This window comes from Calonectris borealis, chromosome 6 (genome assembly GCF_964195595.1).
Source record: "Calonectris borealis chromosome 6, bCalBor7.hap1.2, whole genome shotgun sequence".
NCBI classification, from domain to species: Eukaryota; Metazoa; Chordata; class Aves; order Procellariiformes; family Procellariidae; genus Calonectris; species Calonectris borealis.
In genome coordinates, this window is record NC_134317.1 from 35,472,765 (window position 1) to 35,500,613 (window position 27,849).

Genomic DNA, 27,849 nt, shown 5'->3' on the forward strand with positions numbered 1-27,849 from the left:
CAACTGCAGTCATATACATGTCAAGGAGCAATATGGAGCCCAGCAAGATCCCATGACTGCAGATCACCCAGATAACATCAAGGCAGAAATCCTTACTGGAATGGTAGTTATGTGGGCCATCAGTTCCCTGAAGTGATTTCTCCTGGCCATCACCTGCTGTTCCTCATTTTGATTTACCCTAATTCAAGTAGCAAACTCAGCCATACTCTTTGATATTATATTTGCTGATAACAATAAAGAGGATAAGGCAGTGTTCTAAGGAATCACGTATCTATACATATATGTATAAGGAATCATGTATCTATACCCCGACACAAAAGAAAAGGAAACACCAAGCAATCTGTCTCTGACCTATTCTGACTGAGAAAAACAGAGCACTGCTGTAACCAGTATGACAGAAAGGCAGGACTGACCCTTACAAGAAATCCATACTGCTTCCTAACCATACGACGTGACTTCGGGGGCGGATGGGAAAGGCAGCATACACCAGCTGAACTGTTTGGAAAACATATCCCTGGCAGGCTGCTAGAACAATTTAAAGTCTTTGCACTGATATTTTAATAAAACTTTCACAAACACACGCAAAAAAATCACAACACAAAAGACCAGACACATTTATAGCAACTGTCACCTCTGATATGCAGCAAATTGATCCCAAAGCCTCCCCACGGAAACCGTATGTTGTCAACCTTTCAAGGTCCTCAGAAGAGCTTATTTTTGAGGTGTAGTGTTTAATTGCCATAACTGGAACATCAGCAACCTTGATTCCATTGCCATTGTCTCTTACTTCTACTTTGTGAAACCCATAATCCTCCTAAAAAAGAACAAAACATAACAAAGCACTAAAATAACAAAATGAATTAAGACACAAGTTTGAAGCAGCTAAGGTTACAGCTTCTAGCCACCCAGATAGAAGTGGGAGTTTTGTATATTTGGAGAAATTGAACCACCATTAAATGTCTCTGCTTAAAAAAAAAAAAAAAAAGAAAAATACAACATGTTAGGATACTAGTGATGGTTTCTCTGATTAAATAATGTAATTCATACCTCGTGGTTTGGAAACAGCACATTAATATAAATACAGTAAAATTAAAACAGGAATTAAGTAAATTTTTTTTAAACTGTGATGAAATTTGCAAAACCTAAGCTCAGAAAGAAATCTATAGCTGGAAAGCTAAAGACTTTTTAACCTCTTTTCACCTCTCTTACCTAGTTGGTATCAATTTTTTTGAAATCACCACAAATGCAGCCCTGCATCCATTAAAGTCAGTGGGCCCTCACTTAGAACTGTTTTCAATATCAGTCTTGATTTATGCGATTTCACTACTTCAGTAGTTTTCCAGTCTCTATATTGTGTCTCAATGTACAGAAGCTGAAATTCTAATGGGGGCAAGGCATGAATGGGGACAGAAATACGCAAGCTTGTAAAGAGGTACAATATTTACAGAAAGAAGTAAAGGTTCCTAGAGGCTCTTTTAAAAACAGCTTTCAAGGAAGCAAAGTTCTATCTTTGTGATTTACCTTTATATATATGCAATACATACTTTACTGAATTTCAATTTAAATATATTATTTCAATAAGCACCAGCATAAATAGGGTAAAACAAAACTTTGAAAACCCAGATAATTAGGACAGCTAAATAAATGATGGAATTCAGGTTCTATAACATCTCAAACAGGTGCAGCAAACAAATGCTTCCTTCCAGCTCCATTATAATCTGCATAGGTAAACTGCACCCAAAAGAATCACAAGCCAGGAGGAGAAAGTAATTAGAACAGCAGGATCACTAACTAAACTTCTTTTACAGAAGCACACCTGGCTCTTTGAAAAGCTTGTGATGTAACATACAGAAAAACGTGCTGTAGTGTATAATACATCTAGGCAACCTTAAAACTGTTTTTGCTTAGAAAGAATATCTTGAATGAGCGGCTACCACCACTGATGCTGCACAGAGCATGTGATGGTTGCTCACAGAAAGCTGATTGATTAGAGAGAACTAACTTTGTTGTCCCATATGGGCGTATACTGAGAACAGTTATGAAAAAATATAATGTACTCCCAGGGTTATTTCTCGACTTAAAAAAAAAAATGCAATTAAAACCAAAAGGAAGGTATCTAAAGATACTATCTGTATTCACACATAACCTGCATTAGGAAACATCAAAAGCCTCTGAGGCAGGCACACAATTATATATATTTAATTAACTGATACACAATAGAAATGTGGGTACATTTCACTTTCCGTATTAATGAATGATGCTAGAGCTATATTCAGGTGAAAAACAATGCTTTTGCTAATATTTGAGTCAACCTCCTACTGGGAAGCAAAACAGAACCTAAGCAATACACCTCAACTGAACATAAAAACACATAAGGAGATATAAATGGGAAACCTTCTACCCTGCTGCTGTAGGCACTAATGAAGGGTTTGAGCATTTACAAATGAACCCCTATTTTCCATTCTAATTTTTATTTCCAGACCACTTAACTGTTTAGGAAAAGTGAGATTTATCTTCTTCAACTTGAATCAAAATGTTACCTGAATGATTCTCTATTTCTTTTCTAATACTATTCATTTTTACTTGCACACATTTTACTTAAAATATTACAGTGCTTAAACTTTGTATTCTGTAACACCTTCCACCATGCTACACGACCTAAAGATTACTGAGGTTGTGATCCCATGAGATGTTTAAGTTGCTCCGTCAGATCACTGATGCCAAACCATACAGTTCAACTCCCTCCTCTTTTACTCACGACTGCACGGTCCCATCTTTGTTTCAGCTATAGCTCTGTTACTCATGAGAACTCTAAGGTCAATTCAGCTTATTAAACCAGCACAAATAATCCACTTTTCTTGCTGGGTTACTTTTCTTTTGCATTAGCAAGATGAATGGATCATGGGAGGCAGAAATGTCTAGCAATGCCGTGCAGATGGATGTAGGGCTTTGCTTTTCAGGCGATGAGATGGATCAGGTGTACAGTGGAACCTCACCCCAAGCTAAATTTCCTCTGAGAAGGTTCTAAGAATTAAAGCTCCCACTTCATGCATTGGAAAAAAAGGTGCAGAAACAAGTGTCTGCCTTTTATAACAGCCATTTCATATAATAGTAGTAAACTTGTAGCTAAGATTCGTCCTTCCCGAATCCCAACTTTGCTCCAAGTACTAACACAGGCTGTTGCTCATCTTCTCTATTAATTAAAATATGCAGGTCTCAGTCAGACTGTGCAATTATTCTCATAAATTCCTGTTGTTAGAGGTCAGTCAGGGAAACTAGAGTCTCTTTATCCATACGCAAGCAATTATATTGCTGCATCAATGGTTTTTAGCATACTTTAACCTGAAACCAGGACATCATGTCAAGAATAAAACCATCATTCTACATATGCTTAATGCACAGCCATGCTACAGAGGCAGTTGACCCCGCTGCTAACAACAAGGCAAGCTCCACTATGTTTGTATTTCTAAAAGCAACAAACTGAGGTTCAAATTAATAAATAGATACCACTCAATACCTTATAGAAAGGCCCCAGTTCAGTTTCTAATCAAATGACTGGCTTTTAATTGTAATTAAAGTAATATCACATTATCTGAAACTACAATATAAGCTGATGTTTTCCCAGTGTTGTGTAACAGCTAATTGATACACAGTGCAAAGACGCTCAATAACATCACCTCTTGAAGTCTGGTTAACCAAGAAGTTAACAAGAACAATACACTAGCCAAAGCTTCCCACTACAACTGACCACTGCCACGGTTTCTACCCGAGAACCATTCCACCTGCAGGTTAACTCCTGTCTGTCTGTCTCCAAAAAAAGCCATTCCTGTCTTTGTTCAGGCAAATTGGGTAACAAGTCTGAATGAATCAGCTAGCCTTCCTAATCCATCTGGAAAAGGTTAAACCAATGAAAATGCTGCAAGTTTCAGGGAAAAACCATCAAGCTGTAAAATGAAATTTCAAAGTTTCTGTTCTCTATTATGCTTTTGAACTAATCCAGAGTTAACGTGGTTGTTGAGCTCTATTATGTGGTCGACCTTATTTAAATTGCACGCAATAAAAATAGTATTTTGATATAAAAATATCCTTATCACAAAAAAATCCCAGAAAAAAAAATCCACTGTTTTACAGTATCACTGTGTACACTTGTGCAAAGTGGAGGTTTTCTCCTCTCCCTTTGTACCCACAGAAGAACAATCAACAAGAACAAATCTCATTTACTCACTGACAACCTGTGTAAAGACAGGTTTGTTTGTTTGTTTTAGAAATACAGGGATTTGGATTGGGCTGAACTGACAAAGAACGTAACAGTAGCACAGATGACTCACGCACTGGAAATGGTTGAAAATGCTCTTTTTAATTGATTTTGGACCTCTCACTATGGAAACAGCTGGTTATTGCACTGTGAAACCCACGCTGATTAGAAGGCTTTCTCCTCCAGCTATCTGCATGGCTCTATATTGGCACTCAAGTAAAAGAGACAAGGTTTGTTCTAACAATTTTTGAAGGCTCCAAAACCTTCTGTTGAGTTCTTGCAGTTACTGAGCGGCTCACAGGATCTGATTCTGATACCCTTACCCCTCGAACTGTGCACACACTACTCACTTCAGAATTACTCACAAAGCAAGATATTATGCAGTCTAAACATTGAGAAGATAGAGGTCATCACAGATCACAGTGAAGACAGAGTATCTTCAGCTCACTTAAGGCAAATAACAAATAAGCATGTTCCTTGGCATCTGCAGGAAACCATACTAAGACGAAAAACACTTGAGACTCATTCAGAAAAGATAGCAGTGACATGGACAAAGAAACAAGCAGAAATTTAATTGCCCTCCTAATTAAGGGCATTTGTCTAACACTTAATTCAAGAATAGCTTATACATTCACTGTTATTTGCAGGAAAGGAAACTGGATGCAATTCTGGATACATCCATTTATACAGACTGTAGCAACACACTTTCTTACTAAGTAGGAGATACTGCTACTACGCAGCTGCTGACAAAATACTGCAGAAATACTCACAGCAGCAAGAGAAGCTGATCAGTTAGCCATTTTACCCAATTTGGGGGAAAAAGCACCAGTTCTTTATTATAAGAAATATTTTCTTTTTTCAGAAACTATCCTTGAGTGATATGCTAACTTTTTTTTTTAACATCTTATAAAAATAAAATGTTAGAAGTAGCCAGAGCTCACCATACTAATTAGGGACCACGTGGTAATTTATATTACAAAAACATTTAGCATGGCCATCAACCTTTTCCATTGTTTCCATTTTCACCCTCCTGACAATATTTTGTAATGAGCATCAAATATTCCAGTCTAGCTGTGAAACTTAAGTCCAACATCTTTTAAACAAGCAATTAGTCAGAAACAGTAATTTGTAAGTAGGAAAAGAAGTATTAAAGAAGTTGACAGTTTTTCCCCAACGTACACTCAGGAGCACAAATATGCCTTACTGTTTCAGTGGGGCCTCAAAAACATTAATGGAAACTGATTTTGGACCATTTTTATTTGAGGTTTAAATATATATGCATAAATACCATTAATACTCTTCCATTCCCCAAACCATGATACCCTAAAAAAATACATTTGCAGTGGAACAATTTTCCTTGCATCTTATTTTACATCCAATTCTTTGTAAAAGAAAGAAAGAGGATTTACCAATTTAATATCAATATTTGTTGCACTGGCATCCAAGGAATTTTCTATCAGCTCCTTCACCACGCTGACAACTGATGTAATCACCTGAGAACTTGAAAGGAGACGAATAGTTTCCGCCGACAGCTGTTTCATAGTGGAATTAAGAGTCAGAGAAGCTGCACAGAAACATAACAGAAAAAGAATGTAAAACGTACATTACAAATATGTATTTCTAAGTAACTGTTTTACAGCAACTTTTAAATGTATGCAAAACATAACATTACAGCTAAAGAATATAATTTTCAAGATACAGTAGGACCCAGTTTCCTCTGCAGTCAATGGGGGTTTGACTTGTGGAAGAAACAGAACACAGAAAAACATTAGAAAACATTATTTTAAGCAGATTAAACTTCTAATGAAAAAATTTAAGAATTCAGAGATATATTGATCAAAACAGTATCTCACATGTATGTAGTCATCTCCTGTAAATTACTATAACACGTGGTTGTGATCTTGCAATTTTAAGAGTAGACAGACCAGATGGTAACCCAGAGTGCTAGTCAGAAATGTCTTCAGATAGGATATTTACCCAGCACCAGGTCTAATTCCAGCACTGATGCAAAAAAACAGAAATTTTGAATCTTGTATTAATTTTTTTTTTAAACAAACTCCTTGCATTGTGTTTTCCCTACATTTAAAATTTCTGAGCTCAGCACTGCTGTGTTGCGCGTACGATTCCCAGTACCCAAAAATTCATGGAAGCAATACGACCTGAAGGTGACTGGTTTGGAGTTGGGAAGGAAGTGGGAAGGAAGCACAGTGGTGCTGAGGCAAAAGTTACATTCAATGGCAATGGGATTTACTGGCAATAATGAGGGAAAAAAAGTAACTTCTGAATTACAACCTTGCCCTTCTGATCACACTTACTGCATGCCCTCAGGCAGGCCACTTTATTTCTGTGTCTCTCCATCTTCCACAGATGGAGATGTCTCATATTATAATAAGCAAATGAAGATGTTTGTTTTTATCACTGAAAACACTTACAAAGTGTTACAAAATTCCTGCTGCATTACAGAGACACTCTACCATGAAGAGATTGTAAGTGGATCTGCAAATTTTTGCTGGCATCGCTGTTTACGTACCCAAGCAGACACAATTAACTAAGCTCCGGGAAAAATCTTTGCTGATCCTTTAGCATGACACAAGGAACTCAACCACAGTTTTTCATGCATATGAGAAGGCGGGAGGGGGGAGAAAGATCATCGCTAGACAGCTCTTTGCACCTCAAGAATGGTTCAGGCTTTGGTTGCTCTCTGTCCTACAAGGAATGTTTCTTCTCTCCACAGCAGCGCTCTTTACTGGGTTATGTTACGTAATGTTATTTACATTGAAACGCTAACAATCTCGGCAGTCCTGGCTTCGCCATCGATTCAGTCCAAGCCATCTGCTGGAGAACACAGACCGCACACTCAGCACCCATCCCAAGGATATGAGCATGTGTAGAGGAATGGAGCAAACCCAGATTTCCACCTGACACAGCAAGGGACTGCGGTCAACACCTCAGAGCACCGCTATCCAGCAGGGTATATGCAGCTGATATAACAATTACAGGACACTTCTCTGCCTCGATATCCTTCTAAAGACTACCATTCTTTAAACATAAAAGACAAAGCAAAAAAATGGTCACTTGGGAAAAAAAAGGTTTTGAAGAAGCAGCAGCATTAAAACTTTTCTGAGAATAGCTACAAAGAGGTTTTCTCTTTATACTTGTTATTTACATTCCAAATTGCCTTTCAAATGTGGTAAAAAGATCTGACAAATCAGTTTTCCACCAAACAAACTGGAAAAGGAGCATGGGAAGACGTGTTGTTGAAGACAGACCAATATTACTCATGTACATGCAGTCAGGATGGCAGGTTTCCTCACGCATTCACGTGTCATACAGGACTCCCCTGTCAAGTGCTTCATGATTTACTAATGACAAGTGCCAGATCGGAGCTGGATATATTTATCAGAAGACACTGACTGAGACAAGGGAGGGTCTTAAACAAAAACGTTGCAGATCCCAAAGAAAATTTTCTATGAGGTGTGACTGATGCAGGTGGTTTGGGAGAGGAACCAGCTCCCGGCGTGCCCTCCCCTTCCCTGGACCCAAACCACCCCACGCAGGGCTGCCGGCTGGATCGCAGAGGGAGGACACGCATGGTCACACAGCCACGCTGGCCACATCTTGGGGGGATCCGCTGGGAGGGAGGGAGGGATGGATCTCTGGTACTTGCTACCTATGGAAATGCATCCAACCCCTGGTTACTTTTAGCTAAAAGATACGTATTTCAGCTCAAGCCACATGACTACTACAACTCTTCACTGACCGGACATGCTATAATCCGTGCTCAGTGGGAAGGCATAGTATTTTCTGTGTCTGAGCACCATCACCAACGTAGTCCTTCTACCCCTCTAAACGAAGTCAGGCACCCCAGCAACAGGGGCTCTCTAAACAGCTGTAATACTGCACACCATCAGGTAAACTGCGAACAAAAACTCTTTAAACTTCATAGTTGCAGCCTCTCAGATTTCCGAAGCAGCACCCAAACCCCACTCCAACAGCCACCAGAACACGTACTCAGGTAATTCTTCAGCTTACGAGAAAAAAAAAAACGTTGGAAAGCTGCAGATAAAAGCTGCGGACAGTCACCCTTGAGTTCACCTAAAACCACACGAAGGGCGGTTCTGCTTTTCGTTAAGAAAAGCGCGGGGGGCCGCGCCGAAACAACGCTGGCAGCAGCGCCGCCGCGCCCCTCGGCGAGGGGAGGGGAGATGAGGCGAGGCGAGGGGAGGGGAGGGGAGGGGAGGGAGTGCAGCCACCGCCGCGAGGGACGCGCGGCTCCCGCCCCGGCCAGCGGGCCTCGCCACCCAGCACGGCCCGGCCCCGCTTCGGCGGCCGCCGCGTCCCGCCAGGCCCCGGCCCAGGCCCGGGCCTAGGCCCAGGCCCGTCCCGCGCAGCCCGGAGCGGCAGCGGTTCCCGCCGCGGTGCCGCCAGCTGCCCGGGGGAAGCAGCGTCCCCGCCCCGTCCGAGGCCTCGGGGGAGGCAGCAGCGGCGTTTCCCGCGGCGGCGTTTCCCGCGGCGGGCGGGCGGGCAGGCAGGCAGGCAGCTGCCCCGCTCCGCCCCTCTCCCCTCCGCCCTTCCCGGGCGCCCGCCCCCCGCAGGGCCCCGGGGCTGCGCTACCTGCGCGTCCGCGGCTCCCCGCTCCCGCCGCCGCCGACCGCCGCTCCTGTGGGCGGTGCGGGCGGCTCGGCCCCTCCCCTCGCCGGCAGCCCTGCCCACGGGGCGGCCGGCGGGCTCTACCTGCGGTCGGCGGCCCGCGCTCCGCTTCTGCTCCTCGGCGGCCGCGGCCACAGCGCGGCCGGCGACACTTGTGCCGGCGGGGCTCCGGAAAGGTGGGGCCGCGCTCGGGAGGCGGGGGGCGGGAAGGCGGGCTGGGCCGCCGCTACCGGCTGCGCGCCGGTGCTTGCCAGCAGGCCCCGGGGCGCCCGGCGGCTGCTGCCAGGCCCGGCCCTGAGGCGAGCGGTGGGGCCCGGCGGACCGGGGTCGGCGGGAGGGGGTCTGCCGGGGAGCCCGCACGGTGCGTGGCCGGGAAGGGAAGCGGCTCTCCGGGGAGGCCCCGGCTCCCGCAGGGGCGAACTGCGCCGGGTCTGCGGGCACAGCGTCCGGCTGGGCTCCCGGCGGTGAGAGGGACAACGCGGGGTGCAGCGGACTGAGAGGAGAAACGTGAGGAAAAGACAGGAGGAGGTGGCAGACTCTGTCAAGAGCCATCCCCAGGTACCGGCTCTCCTGCGGCGCCGCGTCCCGGGGCGGGAGGAACGATCTCACCTCGCCCACCTCGGGGGAGGTGCTCCCTGCACGTGCACGTTTTGAAATACTTTGCAACAAGTATTGATTAAAATAGCATTGCCCCCGTTCAGTTTCAGGTTCACCACATCTATTTTTATTCTACAGCCTACTGTTAATAGTGCGGAACACTTGGGTATTAACAGTGCTTCACAGCACTAAGCGGGTATAAGAAACAAACTTCCTACCAAAAGCAAACTATTTTTGCTGGTTAAACAATGCTTTTATAGACTGATTTAGAAGGAAGTTAAAAAGTCTCCATCCCAGTCCCATAAATGAATATAAATAGTCTTACGGATCACGTGAGTATGAAGTACGCAATGAGGTTTTTTAATTGTCATTACAAATTTTAGTACAACAGGACGAGAGCGTCACCTCCAGTAAGTTCTGTCAATCTCCTGAAGAAATCAGCATTATGAAATTGTTCTGTTGTCGCTGCGTATGTCTGTCACTAAGAAAACTTTTGAACCCGTTGGCTAATTTCAGCCAGATTTGAAAGACAGAAATGTCTGTCTGAAAACTAACAGATGGGGAGAGGAGGAAAATCTGAAATCTGTGCTCTGCTGCAAGAAAAGCAGGCATAGATTAGTCCTTATTTGTTCCTTCTAGCAGTAGGTGGCTGGGCAATTGGTATATGCAGTATTTTTCATTAGCCATTACATGAATGAGAAACAGGAGGAAAATTATCTGGTATGGGAAGTGAAAAAGAACTGCGGATATTGTCGTGGATGGAGAAAGGAATTTAGAGGACAAAAGTTACAAAGCTTGGTTTCTTACAGGTTTGCAACTTCAGCTTCTAACAGCACAGCTTACTATACGTTTTTTAAATGTCCCTTCTGTAGCAGGCTTGTGGGTTTTGTTTGTTTGGGCTTCTTTTAAAAAACGGTTCCCAACAGCCCCTTTGTACTGACTTCTCTGTAAACCATACTTCGAAGATCTTGAGGTACATCTTCGCTTATGCACTGTGTTCCTTCCAGACCTGCTTATTTAAAACAGGCTTTTCCCAAATTTGAAACTTGCATATGTTAAGTACTTCTCTATAACAGTAGTCTCAATCTTCAAACAGGTCTTTTTATAGGGTAAAAATGAACGTCGGAGTTGCCCACAGCGAGGTAAATCCAAACACGCGGGTGATGAACAGTCGTGGAATGTGGCTGACCTATGCGCTCGGAGTTGGCATGCTGCACATTGTCTTGCTCAGCATTCCTTTCTTTAGTGTCCCTGTCGCCTGGACTTTAACAAATGTGATTCACAACCTGGTAAGTACCCTCTCTTGTAACAAAATTTGAAAAGTTATTCATACGTATTTATTTTTAGTAGCAGGAGAAGAGAAGAATGGCCAGGCAGTATGGATAAGGAAATCCATCTAGCCAAAACATCACCTCTACTGGGCTTATCCACTATTAAATGAGTTGGCTGTTTTTGGGAGGAGGACTGACACATGATCACTTTGGGTTTAAGTGCAAAAGACCTGAAATATTCCTTACATATTTTATGAATTCTTTTAAAAGGCATTTAATTAAGCTAGAATCTTGCAAACATAAAATCATCATACCAACCAACTTTTACAGTGTTTTGTATGTTATTAGAGAGCTGTGCTGAATCCATAAAATATATTACATTTTTAATGCTTGGATATTATCTACTAATGTTTCTACGTAAATCTGTTAAGTGTCCCAAAATGTTTGATTTCAGCACTTTACCCGTTTCCTTGGACAGAAACATTTGTGTTCTTCTTGCTTTGATTTCTGGTCAAGCTAGATAAACTTCAGCTCAGAATGACTTCAGCATACAACTTTGTCACTATACACGTTGTAAGAAAAATCTTACTTGAAAGCAGTGGGAAAAACTGGGCTACCTTGACCCAGGCCCTGCAAGCATTTGTTATTCAGTGGTCTGTGATTTGCATGATGACTTTTGTATGCAAAAGGATTTGGAAGCTGAAGATCTTAAGAATCTTTCTGCCTCCTCTCCCCAGAATGCTATAATTTTGTTGTAATCATTTAAAGTAATGCAAGTATGTATTGGTCCTGCCAAGCTTAGAGAAAAGAGGACTATAATCCAGCAATTTACATCATATTTGAGGTTTGCTAACTCAGCTTTCTAAGATTAACAGCAAAGAAGCCTTTACTAAAAGATACCTTATTTAGGAAAATGATAGTTCACTTTAAAGACTGAGGTTGAATAATATCCTCTAGAATCCTGAAACAATTTTTTTTTTTATTCAAGCTTTTTATTTTTGTAGCTGGGTTTAAAACTAATAGTGGGATTGTAAGCATCATTAGAGCATTTTGTACGTTATCTTTGACAGCATCAGACATGCCTGATTTCAGAAGATGTTGGCAGAGACAAGTATTACTAAATATTTCCCAAATGCCTTACCGAATTCATTGCAAGTAGCTATAATGACAGCAGGGATGAGAGCATGCGCTGGCAAGTAGGTTTCTAGTGGAACACTAGAAGATGAGTGTAAACAGCACTTTTGGATATTTCAGCATTTAAATGGCACTTTTTTGGAAACAAATCCTTGAATTGTTGACAAACAAGAAAATCTTGGATTCCTACTAATGGAAAACTCTTAGCTGACCTTGAAAGCATTTTTGGTGGTCCTTTCTGCAAGTACCAGTGCGAAATAAAATGTGTAGTAAGCATTTGGATCTGTCCTAAAAGTGCCTTTTTGGTTAAGTTGTTAAAACTGAGATGCTGCAAACATCGTGAATTGAAGAATTAATTAAGCAAATTAATTCTCTTAGGTTAATAGGCCTCCGGTCATGGGGCCGTTCCAAAAAAAAGTGGAAGAAGACGTGAAGTGACTTGCTCAACTTTCACCTCCTTTATAAGAATTCAGAAGAAATGTGATTTTTCTGTATAAAGCTTTCTGTAACAATTTCTGTATGTGCATAAGAAATGAACGCACCTGAAAGAAAGAAAAAGGAAGTTTTATATTTTCTGATAGAGACTCTTTTTGGAGTTAGTGTGCTCTCTTTGATAGAAAACAAACGTTCGTTAAAACTGGAAGAGAGAGTGGACTCCCCCATCTGATTGATCTTTGGGCCCAAATTGATCTTTCAGAACAGACCAGACATGGCATGCTCCCATCAAATAGAAACAACAGCAAAGAACAGTCCGGTGTGGTTAAGGAGGAGCAGCGAAGAGATGGACAGATGGTGTTCCACAGATTCCTGGTAGTCAGCTTCTAAGTATTTGAAGCTACTGGGGGGCTGAGAAAGCTTTCAAAAGTTCTTGTAATATTGCCAGTATTCGTAGATAGATTTTTTTTTTTGCTTTGTGCAGACTCTACCTCATAACTCATTTAACACCATCTTAGGAAAGCAGTAATATAAATTGGCAGGCCTAAACTTGTTACAGTGCTTGTTAAAATTCTGTTGATTTCATGCAATTTTTGCCATCTAATGTAGAAGACAAGGCAGTGGGTCGGATGTCACATAGACTGTGGCTTTAATTCTGACTGTGCCACTGACTGCACAACCTCGGGCAAATGACTTCTTGTCTCTTCCTTCCTCTTCTATAATTTGTTATTACAGGCTAGCAGCTCTTCTGAGTGAGAATTCATTTACTCTTTTTTTTACAATGCATTGAACAATGTAACAATTATAAGAAAATACAGCTAAAAGTGCCACTGTATTCACTTTTTGTTTTCCCCAGGGAATGTATGTGTTTTTGCATGCAGTAAAGGGAACTCCTTTTGAAACACCTGATCAGGGGAAAGCTAGGCTACTAACACACTGGGAACAACTGGATTATGGAGTACAGTTTACATCTTCAAGAAAATTCTTCACAATCTCTCCTATAATTCTGTGAGTTCAAAACTGTATTATGGATTAATTGAATCATAAAACCATGATTTCAAAAGCTACAACCAAATGAGTTGCAATTTACATTCGAAAAGCATTTTCTCTCTTTTTTTGCTTGTTTGTTTGTTTCTACATCACAGAGGTAGGGAGTACATATTTACAGGCCATATAATCAACAATCTTTCTTCCTTTCAACACTCTAATTCACATACTGAAGTCAAAGTTTGTAAACAGTTATTAATGGGGCAGGTTCTAAAGATTAGAAGCGTTATGAGGAAAACTTACTGTTAACTCTTGAAGTTCTTTAGGAGATTGTGAAGTCATAAATATCGAAAATCTAACTAATTGCCTTTAGCGCATGCATATGACAGCATTTATAACCATTTTGCAACTTGTGAGTTACGAGGAGTGCGGCAGTCCTCGCTGAATGGGGTCCAGGATTTTGCATGTTGGTTTTGCTTTGTACAGATTGTCTTCTGTTTACACTAGTTATGTAAATAGATGAGAAATTCTACACCGCCTGTCTCTGTTGACAAAAGTATGGTTGTGTAACTAAAGGAAATCAGATATGTATTTAATATCCAAGTCTAAAAAGTCTTCCTTTTTTCCCTTAAGGAAGTTGTCCACTTGCATGGCAGGGTGGGGGCAGGAGGGAAGATTCTGCATCATGTTTAGAAAGTTGGTTCACAAAGGATAGAAACTGAAAAAATATATATAACTCCTCTCTCTTTCTTCAAAGATAGCTTCCCACTTTCCAGTGGGAATTTTGTATTCATAACACTTGCGTATGGTTCTCTTCATGCAGTAATAATGCATAAGTAGCTGAATAAACATCTCCGTTTTGCTGGGAAAAAAGCAAAACCCCAACAATCTGATAGCCTCATTTCTGTGACTAGTTTTTGCAAAGAATGAGATTAAATTATTGGCTCAAAGTGTAAAGAAATCGGTAGTGAATTGAATTTTCTGAGGCACGTTTCCTTATTCTTCCAGTTGAACAGGTTGTGGACTAGCTTAAAAGAAAAACGTGCTGGGAACGTCTGTCAGATGGGAAGCATTTTAAAATCACGTCAATCACAGATGTGCTCAGCTTAGTGCTCAGCTTAAACGGTTTTTGCACTGAAAAATGCCAAATGCTTTGTCACTGAGCTTGCTAGGGTAGCAGAACTGCGAGTATTTTGGTAACAGATCTTACACCATTTAAAACCTGTATCGCAAATCAGGCTTGTAGCTGCAGAAGTCAGAGACTCCAACTTGAGGGGCAGGGAGAAATGCCGGAGGAAAATACTAGCAGAGAGCTGCTTTTTAGTACGTTGAGAAGTATGGGAAGAAGAGACTTAGTCCATAATTTTTCTGTCGATACTCTAGAACCTCAGGTGAGATACTTAATACAGGAATAGATGGGTTGTTAATCAGTAAAATATGACTGGTTACTAAAGCACTTTTTTCAACTATGCTTTGTTTGTTTATTTTTCAGACAAGGGTGTTATCAGCTAAGCTTGCTCCCTTTTCTCCCATAGGTACTTCCTGGCGAGTTTCTACACAAAGTATGATCCAACACACTTCATCCTCAACACAACCTCTCTCCTGACCGTGCTTATCCCCAAGCTGCCACAGTTGCATGGCGTTCGAATCTTTGGCATCAATAAATATTAAACAGAAGGCTGACACTGACTGCCCCTGACATGGCTACTGGTGCTCCCCAGGTGAAGGAAACGAGCAGTCTGCTGTGCCGAGTATCTAATTGCATTCAGTGAGAGGTGCTTTTACATCCGAGACACAAGTTCTACTTCCTGCAGCATTGTCTGGGGTGAAAGTTGAGTTTATAAGAAGATACCTTCAAATACTTAAATGTGAATGGGAAACCTCTAGCAGAAAGATTTCCATGAAGAACTGGGCAGGCCCAGCTCTAAAGCGTAATCGCTACTAAGACTGTACGTATGCCTGGCTGATGCAAGTGACTTGTAAGGAAGGTGCGAGTAACAGTTGAAATGGAGAGTAACGTTTCACAAATACCCAGTTCAACCATAATGCAAATGGTAACTTTACATATAAATCCAGGATCCTCGATGCCAAGGACTGGTGAGGCTGCATTCTTAGATAAGTGAAAGTAGTTAGTTTCCGCTGTATGGATTGTAGGTGGTTGTGCTTGTTATTGCATTGTAAAAGTTTGTCTCACAGTAAATACTGTGACAGCTAGCATAAACTGACGGTGCAATTCATTATCTGTTCTTGTGATTTTTTTTTTCTTTTTTTTTTTTTTTTTTGGTCACAAAGACCGAAGAAAGTCCTTAACTGTCAGCTCAGGGGATTTCTACATCAACTTGATAGCTCAGTTTATGTACGCTTTTACAAGTTGCCTCTGTTGTGTTTATTTCATTTTGCTTACCAGGATACTGACTTCTCTATGTGTAAATGGGACATCCTGAAAAATTGACATTTAAGGTGTGGATTTTTGACTATTTTCTGTGATACTTGACTGGTGGGTTATTTTTCAGTAGTTGAGAGGCCTGTAATGGTGGGGGAAAGGGCTGCTGCTGTTGTAGGAGAAGCAGCCCCATTATAGAGCAACAATGTCAGAACACGAGAGAAACTCTCTGTAGGTCGTAAGTTAGAATAGAAGCTGAACTAGAAGTAGGTGAATAGGCAAATCACATGGACTAACTGTATGCTTTTGCAGAAGAAAGTGTAGGTAATTTGCATGTCTTGGAAACGTGGAGGAATGCTGTGTTTTAGGGGTACCGTGTAAAAGGGAGTAATCTTTATATAATCAACTCTGTAACTAGAGTAAAGGAGGTACATCTAGAGCTCTGAGCACGTTTTTCTATCTTGGAAAAAGGATGAATTTTGAAGTCTACCATATGTCTGCCGGCCAAAACCGGCTCAGATTTAACAGAAGACTCCATTTAAGACTTGATTTACATTTTGGTTGCAGTGCCAGCCAGCGAGCTGGAAAAAAAATTAAAAAGCAAACAAAAAAAAGCTAAGCCCACAGTGGCATTCTTCTTTTCTTGCTCAGAGAATTTTCTGGCTATTTACTTTATTGATAAAGATGCTGTTTAAAAAAAAGAAAAAGGTCATGTGTTACCAATTTTTTTTTTAGCAATTGGAAGTAATTAATTCTTTGTGTTATTTGTACAGAAAGTGCTAACTGTCAAATTTTTAAATAATGACTGTCACAAGGCTACGCTAGCCCTTTGAAAATCACTGTTTTGCGTACAAGTGACACGATTTACCGACGCAGCGGGGTGTGCGGCCGGGACCCCGGGCAGCGGGGCAGGGGTGCCTCCGGGCGGTTGTACACAGCTCTTCACTTGCGGAATTAAAATTATTTGCCCTCGGACGGCTGCCGTTTCTTGTCGGCCTTGCAGGGAGGCAGGAGCGCAGCGCCTGCGCCAGCAGGCCCGGGGGCAGCCGCGCCGCTCGCCCCGCTCGACGCCTGCGCCGGGGGAGCCGCGCCCCGTGACCCGCCGGTGGGCGGGAGAGCGCGGCTGCCTGACCCGCGCCGGCGCCCTGCGCGGCGGCCGTGCCTCCTGCCCGCGCGGGTGGGCGCTGGGCCGGGCCGGGCCGGGCCGGGCCGGGGGTGGTGGGAGGGCGGCCGGGCGTGCCCGGGCCCCGGCTGGCAGCGGACCCCTGAGGGAGGGGGGGGCGCGAGATGGCGGTTAATCACGGTGCGCGGGTACAGCGAGTGCGCGGTGTCAGACGCGGCTGCGCTCGGCGGGGCAGCGGAGGAGCGGTGAGGCAGGGCGGTCGGCGCTGCCCTGGAGCTGCAGGGGGCCGGGGCGCGCCTTCCGCCTTCACCCGCTGCCCGGCGTGCGGCGTCCCGCAGGTCTGTGGAGGATGGAAGTAGGCCTTGCGCGGTGAAACGGCGAGGGGGTGCCAAGAGACAGCCTGCCAGCAGCGGGGAGCCGCGCTGCGCGCTGGGGCAGCGAAGGGCTGGCCGCGCCGCGGCTCTGCTGCCGGGCACGGGCTTACCTTGTGGTTTGTGTCCCTCCCGTAGGACTGCGGGAAGCACCGCACGCAGCAAGCAGGGGTGAAGAACTCTCCTGAAGCACGATTAAGGTAAAACAAAGACATTAAGGTAAAACAAAGACATTAAGGTAAAACAAAGACATATAAGACTCTTTTTCTTAGAGTCTTAAAAGTCCTGTGTGGTCAGTCATAACTATAAAAGTAATGCCACCTCTTCAGAACATCAAACCAGAGCTCGTGCTTGAAAACCCTCCAGTAATAATAAACTGTACAGTTCTTTTCTAGACATAACGGCCAGATAGATTTTTAACAATGAACAGCATTGCCAAAAGCCTTTTGAAATCGGTTAAACATGGCCAAGCTGCGTGGCTGAGAAGCAGCTCTGCTCACTCTGGAAAACAGCATCTTCGGAAACTAGTTCTGGGAATAGAGACGAGCTGTGATGACACCGGCGCGGCTGTGGTGGACGATGCCGGCAGTGTTCTGGGAGAAGCGCTGCACTGTCAGAAGGAAGTCCATTTACAGTGAGAATATACTTCTCTCGGGGCTTTTGCCTTAATGATTTTATTGTTATTCTTACTTGCAATATCATCCGTATAAAAGTCTTCTCTCCTCCAGAAAACTCGGTAAGAAGTGGGTAGGTGTAATGACCTATCTCTTGGGCCACACCACATTTTGCTTGAGATATTACTCAGGGTGAGGAGAGAAGTGCTGTGCATTTAACAAGTTACCTCCAGTATTTTATTTCAAAAAGAGACAGATTACTTATCTAGGCTTGAATTAAAGATGAAATCATTATTACTGTTAAAACCACCAAATGTCTCAAATTTTGTTAAGGGAAAATTAATCAAATATAGGCATTGGTGGCTAAGTACATGAACTGACAAGCGAGGGGTTGTGAATATTAAGTTACAGACGTTGCTTTGGAACAGCGTTGAGATACATTTAAGAGGTATGTGTACCAAAAAAGGGCAAGTTATATCCTTTTCTGCCCTCCCAGTGATAATTGTGCTCTCTTCAGTGCATAGATGCCCTTTGCATTAAACAAGGCATTTGAGAATGTACTAAGGAAACAGGCAGGATATGGCAAGGTTAAGAGGTGTTTAAAATCTATTTTTATGCCATTTTATCTGTTATGAAATACGAACGTAATTCTTTGTTTTTACTAGAGCAGGTGGAATAATTCCCGTGGTGGCACAGCAACTTCACAGAGAAAACATCGAGCAAGTAGTAAGAGAAGCTCTTGGCGTCAGTGGAGTTTCTGTACACGAACTTGCAGCTATTGCGACTACGGTAAAACCAGGACTCGCACTAAGCCTTGAAGTGGGGCTGCAGTACAGCCTGAACTTGGTGAACAGGTACCAGAAGCCGTTCATACCCATCCACCACATGGAGGCTCACGCACTGACCGTCAGACTGACACATCACGTGGAATTTCCCTTCTTAGTTCTTTTACTCTCTGGAGGCCACTGCCTCTTGGCAGTGGCACAGGGAGTTTCAGACTTCCTTCTGCTTGGACAGTCCATAGATATAGCACCGGGTGACATGCTGGATAAGGTAGTATTTCCTTACGTAAGTGAATCTAGTTGTGGGGTTTTTTTTCTTTTTATTGCAGTTATACTACATAATGGTAGTAGTATCATCAGCCCGAGGACAGTAATACAGTGCAATATGAGCTTTGCTTAACTTTTTTTTTTCCTATTGATTTAAGACATTACATAGATTTAAGACACAAGAGGCTGTTAAAAAGCTATGCGTAGCATCAGTTGTAACACGTAAATTAATTGTATTTTTAGCAAACAGACAACGTAACCAAAATTGGTGTTGGAAGTTTCATTGACACCCATTATACAAACGAGTTCTATGTATTTGAGAAGATTGATAGTGATATTTTAAAGGATGCTGTCAGATTTAAAACAATATGTATTAAAACATTTCTTACCAGTTTTTTTGTACAGTTTGAAAAGCCTGGTTTGGCTTTCAGAATTTCTGGGTCCCGGAGTACAATCTGTAAAATTGATCACTTACAGTGTTGTTCTCAAACACAAGCAGAGTTTTTAAACAGTATTTGTGTGTATTAATTAAAAAAGAGGGGCAGTGAGTGGAGTCAGAAAGGGGATTATTGAAAGTTGAAACCCATTTTGTTCCTGTTTATCTGGTAATACAGTATGGCAGTCCGTGTGTGTTTCCTGTAGCATAAAAATTGGGTAATGTTTCCTGCAAAATTCGTTGATCCTCATGTTTGCCCAAGTTGTTCTAGAATTGCATTTCTAATTACTCCAGAAAAAAAAAAAAATCCAGCCGGCGTATGTCTTGTCCTTATTGTGCCCTGTTCATAATTGCACGTTGGATTGGATTTTGTGGTGTCTAATTTTACTCCACGGACTACAATACAGTGATGCAGTTACAGGAGGAATTAATTTAGCTCTCTATTCCGAGTCTGTTGTTTATTATCTCCTTAGGTAGCAAGAAGACTCTCTTTAAGAAAGCACCCAGAGTGCCACAGCATGGCTGGGGGGAAGGCGATTGAGCACTTGGCTCAAACTGGAAACCGGCAACAGCACACGTTCAGACTTCCCATGCAACAATATCGTAACTGTGATTTTTCTTTTTCTGGACTTCAGAATCTTGTCAATAAAGTCATTATACAAAAAGAAAAAGAGGAAGGTATTTTCCAACAAAGTCAGATATAAACTGTGTTTTTGATGACTTATACTCAGGAAAACTCATCTGATCATACATTTTTATAGGTATTCAAGAAGGTGAGATCCTATCCTGTGTTAAGGATATTGCTGCTGCTGTACAGCATGCAGTGGCTGTTCATATTATCCAGCGGACATATCGAGCCATGCTGTTCTGCATAAAAAATAGCATATTATCATCAACAAATGCAACTTTGGTGGGTATACATTTTTTTTCCCCTTTATATGTGACTGTATAACATCATTTGAAGATGCATGTGTCTTGTTGTACTTTCTCCTTTGACAGATGAGGATGATGTCAGTACGTATTACATTATTAAAATACCAGGATTAAAGTAATACTCATATAATATTTACAATAAAGACTCTCATAGTTTGGTTTTAAGCTAGAAAGAGATTTTTCTACCATCTAATCTCACCTTCCATAACAATTTAGGCCACATAATTTGACCTAGTGCTCCCCAATACTTGACAGCTGTTCTAGTTATAACATGCTTTTACTCAGGAATCTCTTTTAGCATAATAAGCTCACATATCATACTCTTGATATGTTTACATCTTCAAAGATATGTTTTAATCTTCAAATGCGTTATTTATTGCAGGACTATCAGAACTTCACCTGATAACCTTTTTTTAAATAAGATGTTAGTTGAGTGTGACCCATCAGTACTTTCGAGTTAATGCCTTTTTTCTTTTTGAAACTGCTGTCAGGTTGTATCAGGAGGAGTCGCCAGTAATCAGTATATCCGAAAAGGTCTACAGACTTTGGCAGATGCAAATGATTTTGCTTTTCTGTGTCCTCCTCCAAGACTGTGCACTGATAATGGTGTTATGATTGCATGGTAAGAGTTGTTTCTCTTTGCATGTGTTTCTGTAATGTTCTTTAAAAGCTGACATCAGAATCAAGAACAACTGCTTATGGTGACCGAACCACATACGCTATAGTTATGACAGACATTTTTACCTAACTGCTTTCTTGCTTAGGAATGGCATTGAAAGGTTACGTGCAGGACTTGGTGTTTTACATAGTACTGATGGCATCCGCTATGAACCAAAGTAAGTGACTCAATTAATTCACAGTCTATTTCTTCACTTATTCACTATGGTCAATGAAAGCGGAAGGAGGTGTAGACTAAAACGAGTAGCAGAAGCTGATGAGGAGTGTCTTTGCAGTGCACATAAGCTTTAAAAGTTACCAGCACTTCCTTTTCAATGTAGTTGTAAAATAAAAATGATTATGCCTGGCATTTATGTTTGTTTTGGCTCAGAAACTTAAATTACCATACATCGTAACCGTTCTATGTATTTTCCTATTACCAGTGTGGTATGGGAAAACTGGAGCAAGTTAAGCTGTAATACACTCCCTCTAGCTTCTCAGTCACTGTAGACATAAATCAAAATGCTCCAAGTCAAACTGTATTCTTAATAAGCAATCAATTTAAAAAAAGAATTTGACATACATACAACACCTGATACTACTTTTTTTTTTTCCTGATAATACCGATTTTTGTAGTGATTTGTTAGGCAAGACATGTTCTGTGGATTTAAGTAGATCCTAGGCTTAAGGCCAAACAAAGTTCTAGTATTTCAAAAGTACGAGCTAGTCTTAAACTGGAAATTCTTTTCACGTTTTTCCCCTTTCCACTTCCAGTAAGACTTGGAAGTTCTCAGGACAAAAAAAATTGTTTTGTAATTTTCACATGAAAAATGATAAAATACCCTTCTTCAAAAATAACTTGCTTTATATATCTCAGTGAATAAGATACTAAGTTTTATTTGCTGTGGACTATACATTCTTTAAGATTATCGCATAAAGAGATACCTGTGAATCTGTAGTGTGTCTTGCATTCATCAGTGAGATGTAAAATGAATTATCAACTAAAATCAGAATCTAAATAAAACAACGTCCCCAAAAGATGGCTTTGAAATCACAACTGTGTTTCCCCAAGTTTGGAATGGCTACAAATGCAGACATTTCCTCAATATAAAGATGTTTCTAGCTACAGCTTCAGTTGGACCATTTTAATGGTCACACAGTCTTACAGTGTAGGGAATCTCCAAAAATACTGTGACTGCAAATCTGCACATCTGTGTGATGTGGCAATAATGTTATTTATTTTTAACAAATACATAATTTTATTATTTTCTAGAGCTCCCCTTGGAATTGATATTTCAAAAAGAGTTGAAGAAGATTCCATCAAGGTGCCAAAACTAAAAAAGAAGATACGATGGTTGGCATCTTAAAAAGTAACATAGTAAAGTAAATGCAACTATAAATTGTTCAATAAAAACTGTTTCAATGCTGTGTGGTTATCACCAAAATGATTCCAGTTACTGTTCCGCAAATGTCTAAGAGTTCTAGGTATTAAAACAATAACAAAAAGAATTAGAAGCGCACTTTCTGATAAAAATAAATTTACACAAATGAAAATATATCAATTATTTACACTTTATAGTTTACAGTAAGATTTATATATTTATAATATATACCATATTATAATTCAACAATATAATACATAATTCATATAAGGTTTCTAATTTACAGTACATGTTAAAAAAAATTCACACATTCCGTGATTGAAAAGTTACAGAAAGTGAACATGAGAGCACAGATTTTCAAGAAGATCTCAATGTGTTAGCTGTGCCAGTACAATTGAATTTCAGCAGTGCCTAATTTTCTGCTGCTGGTGGGAGAGGCTTATTCTTTCTTACACAAAATTAAAATTTTGGGGTATAGGGCTAGTGCCTTTTAATTTTCTCCTTTCTTTATAAACAGCTCAGTAAAGCTAATCACAGTGTAAGTGAGCTGTTAAGATCCAAGTTCTGAGGTTTGATGTGAATAATGGGTTATTTGACCTTGCCTTTTGATAATCAGTGTAATATACTTTCACATTATTCTTCATGGCAATAGTATTTACTGGAATAAATACTTTAAGTACCTCTTCACTTTGGATGACAAGATTTTTCTCATTCATAATGCATATGTTTAAAATTGCCTCCATTTAAATACAAACAAGTAATTGGGATTTGTAGGGCAGTTATAAACAGACTTTTTTTTTTTTTTTTTTTTTAACTCAAGGGCAAGATGTAACAAATTAACAAGATACGTGCATTATTTTTTCACCAATACTTAATTTTAGGAAGAAGGTTAAGATCCCTCATTAAACAAAAAGCATTGGAAGAGTACATAGTATTTACATTTTGTTACATAGCATTTCTGGAGTCTCACTTTCATAGGATTTTAACTACAAGTAATAAACTACTTAGTGATACTAAGTACTACAATCTTCTTGGTAAAGTAATACACAATTTAATAAATTTAACGATCACATTTCATAGGCCCTAACCAGCAGTATGTTTATATATGTGTCTCACTGATTTCAACATCGATGAAAGATTGGAATTTGTGAAACTACAGTGAGCAAAACCTTTTTTCCTCCATATTACACCTAATCTCTCAATTATCCCAGTTTTTAGTGCTGTCGTACCTTCCTTGGGATCAACAAGCCAGTCAGTCTTACTGCTCAAAAGTCTCTCCCTGCTTCCAAACTTTCTGAACATTGAGGAGTAAGAAATCCCTGAATAGCTGTGTTTTCTGACACAATAAATGCTGATAAAATCCAATACAGATTTCCCATCGGGGATGCAGCCTTATGAACTGGAGGTGGAGTGGTTCCAGTATGTCCCAAGCCTCCCAAAACTACTGTTGTTTGGACCAGAGAGCTTGATTCAAACACTGCAGAAACTTTCTTGCGTGATACTACAAATACAGTAACGGATCACTATTATGTTTATCTCATCTCAGTTAAGTGTTTGAGAGTTTACACAGCAAAAATTATTATTTTTTTTAATTTAAAAAAATGCTTAAAGCTCTTCCAAAACAAGTACATGGGAACAATACCCCAAGTAATTATAGTAAAGACTTTCTGAAATATTTAAGTGGAGATGTCTTGTGTAACAAGGAATTAGAAACGCTATCGTGACAATTTCCTGGCCTATCTCAGTAAATGAAATAAACCAGATTACATAGTAGGTTGAAAATCTGTGCTCAGTGAGTAATTATTGATGGCCTTTTGATGAACTGTGACTATAAAGCACACAAGGTCTTGAAAGGTTTGCTTCAATGTCTCATTTTGTATATTTTTTTTTTTTTGTGGCTGAAAATTGAAAGCACAAAAGGAAGTGGTAAAATTGCAGCTTATGCCATTTTGAAAGCGGCTGCTGACACTTCTGAAAACCTACTTACAAATACGATGATCTTTGGTTTTTAAAAAAAAAAAATCAACAAAATAAAATTCAGTAGACTAGTACACTTAAAGACAAACAAATACAAAATACCAACTAGGAATAATGAGGTAGACTTGTAGGAATAATAATACGAATCAACAATATAGTGCTAAGAGAGGCATATATTTGGTCTTTTTTATAGGAATAACACATAAAAAACAAGAAACAGGGTTGGGTTTTTTTACTGCAGTAAGAGGCTGACTAAATGAAGGTGATATTCTGAAGACTTTCAGTCTATTAAAATGTGTTATAAAATCAGTGTTCAGTTGTTCTTCGTTGCAGGAAGGATTGAAGTATTTAGCTTAATTTGCAGAAAAGGCTTAAAAAACCGTTAGGAAAAGCTTTCTATTTTAAGGAAGGGACGTAATGGAGCGTGTTACCTATTGAAACAGATTCCTCAATCACTGCATGTTATGTATAAAACAACTGTTAGAATGCTCTGCAAATACTTCATTCTTCGCTCAGAACAAGGCTGTAAATTCAATGACCTCTGGAGATCCCTTGCAGCCCTACACTGCTATAAATGTACACAGTATATACGCCTTGTCCTCATTGCTTGTTAAACTTCTGGATATTATTAAAACCCATAGAATGTAATCATTTTATATCACTTCAGGAGTCATTTTGTTTTTAAGGTATATTCAGTAACAGTCAAACAATTGTTAAGATTTTAAACCTAAATACAATTTAATCTTGAAATTCTATCTTCATGAAGTATGTTTAAATATATTTGAATAAATTTTAGAGTAGTTAGGCCAACTGAAATAATTTACTTGGAATTTAATATATCTATAGCAAGACAAGCGGTTTTCTTACATGAAATAATACAACCACTGCCTCCTATAGGACGTTTTAAAGTGTTACAGTGCTCAAATAATGGAAGGGAAAAAACCTCCCAGCACAGACTCTCCTTGTTTACAATTTAACCCTTGGTTTTGTAGTGCTTTTGTAAGGATGTTTTCACATGCTTGAATTTAAAGCATCTAAAAAACCAAGTTCTTATTTTGATGAACAATGACGTTTTTCATTTGGTTCTACAGAACTTTTTGTTTTCATTATTTCCAGAAAAAGTAACTGCATTATACAAAATAAATGGTTACACAATATTTAGCCAGCAACCCTATATGTTGCCAGCAATTGTCCTGTATGTACAGAACTTTAACTAGTATTTGATAGTGAGTGTCATTTAATCTGTTTTTTTTAAAAAAAAAAAAAACCTACATCAAAATACATTTTATTAAGCTACAAAAATCATTATTCCTCTCAAACCTTCATGGTATACTCAGCAATTTCAGTTAAGTAAATGCCAATCTGAAATCAGATTCTTTTAAAGACTATACTATAGTATTTATCTTACAGTGCACATTCCTTACCTCTTACCATCAAATTCCCCACTGGAATGGGGTAATATTCTCTACCTGGCATATCCATGTCAAACAACTGAGCCTTTCAGCCTGACGCACGACAGGAAGCCTATCAGAAAACAGTTACTAAATGAGCTGTAAGGATTGTTTACATCAATACCTAACTGCTTACATCAATAAAATGACCGATAGAATTGCAGCTTCAGAAGCTTACCAATGATCAGCAGACATGGAAGCTGAAGTATAATTTTGATTTCATTTCACATTTAAAAGTGCTTTGCCTCTTTATACAGATGATTTGCACACATCATGGCAAATTAAACCCATATCTAATGAGAAGCATCCCTCAGGGAATAGTTTATACCTTCTCAGGTGAATCTGTTTTGATCATTCTTCAGACTGCTATTGTGCCATCCAGAAATGCCACCTGAAGGCTATGCTTCTTTCAGGGCAATGCTGTCCTTATGATTAAGGTATCTTGTGCCAGCTTGTACAGCTCAGTATTAGCAGCAAATACAGCATACTCATTTGAGAAATAAGCACTGAACTCTGTATTAGTCTGGTCTATAAGAACTCCTTAGATAACATAGTGTAGACAAACCTATTAACTCCTGGAGCAAGCATGTTTTTTCCTTATCTCTGACGCTAATTTTAACCAAGTACAATATTCTCTCATACTTTGTTAGCTGTAAAGACATTACAGGACAGACAGCAAACTAGAATCATGATCTTTAATGAAATATCCTTTACTGACGGAGTACCAACATCAAAATCAGTTCCCCCATGGACTAAAAATACTCATTCTGTGCACATTGAAAATGTTGACATTTAAAATTTGGTCCCCAAAAAAATAAAAGTGGCAGTTCTCTTTCAGTTTTGACTCCACAACATATAAAAAAAGATATGATTTTTTCTTCCTTTTTTAGAAGTAGCAATATGACAACAGCTTAAAACACTAAAGTTATTTTAGTATTTAATATATAAAAGATATATTATCATTTAAGCATACAAAAAATCTACAAGATATGATATCCAGAAGATATAAACATATCAATGTCAAATTTGAATTTTAAAAAATCAGTAAATTTACAGTTTTCTTACTAGAATATGGCTGAAGGTGTTTACTTAGATTTGGGGTTTCCATCTTCTTTTTAAACCCCAGTAAAAATGGAATCAGAGTTCATGAACTTGAGGTACTCTATAATCCTGCAGATAGCTATGATTTTTTCCAATTGTTTCTTCAGAGGCTTTTGCTGGAGAGCTAACCTCTGCTGCAGTCTGATATGTTATTGTATCTTAATAGGCCTCTGCTGATCTTACCACATTGGTGAACCTATTCACCGCATCAAACCTAAATACATTTTCATGTAGCTCAACTTGTGGACTGCCAAGTGTCAATTTAAATAGCATAAGACGCTTTTTTTTCCCCTGTACTGTTTGGATTTTAAGTTGGATCTTCATTCCTGTTTTCACCACAGGTTCCCTCAAAATCATAGAATATCTGTTAGACCTGCAAATCAGGAATGAGGACAAAATTCTACAAGGTCAAATGAAACCTTTTAGAACACTATCGTTGCCTGCCATAAAAATATGTTTGTACCACCCAAATGTAAGCATTATTCTTCAGTTTTAAAAATGTATTTGTCAGATGCACTTTGCTGTTGCATATATAACCTGACAGTATTTTTATTAATACACTGGGAATTACTAGTTATATGTTAGTTAGAAAGTTAGAGGATTCCTTTGTCGCTAACACCACCTTATATATTATATAGCAAGGCAATTTTAAATCTTAATTATACAGACATGGCAAATAATATAAATAAAACTATGTAAAGTGTTAGGAAAAAATATATGCATGTGTCTTTAGAGATGTATTTTGAAGAATTCAGGAGCCTGGAGCTCTCGTTATTCTTAGAGAGTGCTTCAGAGTACTGAGGACTTTTGAAAATCTGACCAATCACTTAAATACCACGGTGGAAGCTGAACTCTTTTGGAAATGTGTTTATTTACAGTATTTCATATCAGCGTATAATTTTGCATGAGATCAAATGATCTGTATTTTTTTGAGTAATAATCCCAGCTTTTAGGAATGCCATCTATAAATTACATGCAATATTAGGTATTTTTTTAATAGGAATGTTTTTGTACTCACCTCCTGAACAAAAACTCAAAAAATA

At 39.9% G+C, this 27,849-nt stretch overlaps 3 protein-coding genes across 16 annotated transcripts in view; 2 read left to right on the plus strand and 1 right to left on the minus strand.

The window, feature by feature from the left end:
• The window catches only part of PMS1 (PMS1 homolog 1, mismatch repair system component), a 48,675-nt gene extending 39,744 nt beyond the window's left edge, over positions 1 to 8,931 (minus strand). For 5 of the 7 annotated variants that reach the window (XR_012674160.1, XM_075153663.1, XM_075153660.1 and 2 more), the window contains exons 1-3: positions 8,870 to 8,931; positions 5,665 to 5,819; positions 632 to 814 (exon numbers count right to left, since the gene is read on the minus strand). Coding sequence is in view for 6 of the 7 variants with exons in the window: in XM_075153663.1 (XP_075009764.1) it covers positions 632 to 814; positions 5,665 to 5,796 (315 nt within the window). In the remaining variant the exon portion in view is untranslated. Of the gene's footprint in view, positions 1 to 631; positions 815 to 5,664; positions 5,820 to 6,108; positions 6,229 to 6,785; positions 7,090 to 8,869 lie in introns of those variants that run through there. The other 2 variants (XM_075153662.1, XM_075153661.1) reach the window with 2 other exon arrangements.
• On the plus strand, positions 8,828 to 16,419 carry ORMDL1 (ORMDL sphingolipid biosynthesis regulator 1). 4 transcript variants are annotated; one of them, XM_075153676.1, is made up of 4 exons: positions 8,828 to 9,081; positions 10,599 to 10,791; positions 13,199 to 13,350; positions 14,865 to 16,419. In XM_075153676.1, the coding sequence occupies exons 2-4, from the start codon at positions 10,618 to 10,620 to the stop codon at positions 14,998 to 15,000; spliced, it is 462 nt and encodes a 153-aa protein (XP_075009777.1). In that variant the 5' UTR covers positions 8,828 to 9,081; positions 10,599 to 10,617; the 3' UTR covers positions 15,001 to 16,419. The 4 variants fall into 4 exon arrangements, with proteins under 4 accessions (XP_075009777.1, XP_075009775.1, XP_075009774.1 ...); XM_075153674.1 differs by having other exon boundaries at positions 8,857 to 9,081; positions 10,611 to 10,791; XM_075153673.1 differs by lacking the exon at positions 8,828 to 9,081 and adding an exon at positions 9,242 to 9,463.
• A 388-nt stretch (positions 16,420 to 16,807) lies between these two features.
• On the plus strand, positions 16,808 to 27,520 carry OSGEPL1 (O-sialoglycoprotein endopeptidase like 1). Of its 5 annotated transcripts, none has more exons than XM_075153668.1 (9): positions 16,808 to 16,889; positions 17,345 to 17,425; positions 17,456 to 17,840; positions 18,488 to 18,873; positions 19,779 to 19,983; positions 20,067 to 20,215; positions 20,730 to 20,860; positions 21,003 to 21,074; positions 22,169 to 27,520. In XM_075153668.1, exons 3-9 carry the CDS (start codon positions 17,759 to 17,761, stop codon positions 22,260 to 22,262), a joined length of 1,119 nt encoding a protein of 372 aa, XP_075009769.1. In that variant the 5' UTR covers positions 16,808 to 16,889; positions 17,345 to 17,425; positions 17,456 to 17,758; the 3' UTR covers positions 22,263 to 27,520. The 5 variants fall into 5 exon arrangements, with proteins under 5 accessions (XP_075009769.1, XP_075009770.1, XP_075009771.1 ...); XM_075153669.1 differs by having other exon boundaries at positions 18,491 to 18,873; XM_075153670.1 differs by having other exon boundaries at positions 17,345 to 17,406; positions 17,591 to 17,942; positions 18,486 to 18,873.
• The last annotated feature ends 329 nt before the right edge of the window (positions 27,521 to 27,849 follow it).

What these genes read in the sequence shown, in the direction of transcription:
- ORMDL1 (XM_075153676.1), top strand. Translation starts at nt 10,618, where the DNA reads ATGAACGTCGGAGTTGCCCACAGCGAGGTAAATCCAAACACGCGGGTG. An exon ending in CAAATGTGATTCACAACCTG is followed by an intron (nt 10,792 to 13,198) that starts GTAAGTACCCTC and finishes TGTTTTCCCCAG; the next exon opens with GGAATGTATGTGTTTTTGCA. An exon ending in ACAATCTCTCCTATAATTCT is followed by an intron (nt 13,351 to 14,864) that starts GTGAGTTCAAAA and finishes TTTCTCCCATAG; the next exon opens with GTACTTCCTGGCGAGTTTCT.
- OSGEPL1 (XM_075153667.1), top strand. Translation starts at nt 17,629, where the DNA reads ATGAACAGCATTGCCAAAAGCCTTTTGAAATCGGTTAAACATGGCCAA. An exon ending in ACAAAAAGAAAAAGAGGAAG is followed by an intron (nt 19,984 to 20,066) that starts GTATTTTCCAAC and finishes ACATTTTTATAG; the next exon opens with GTATTCAAGAAGGTGAGATC. An exon ending in GGCATCCGCTATGAACCAAA is followed by an intron (nt 21,075 to 22,168) that starts GTAAGTGACTCA and finishes ATTATTTTCTAG; the next exon opens with AGCTCCCCTTGGAATTGATA.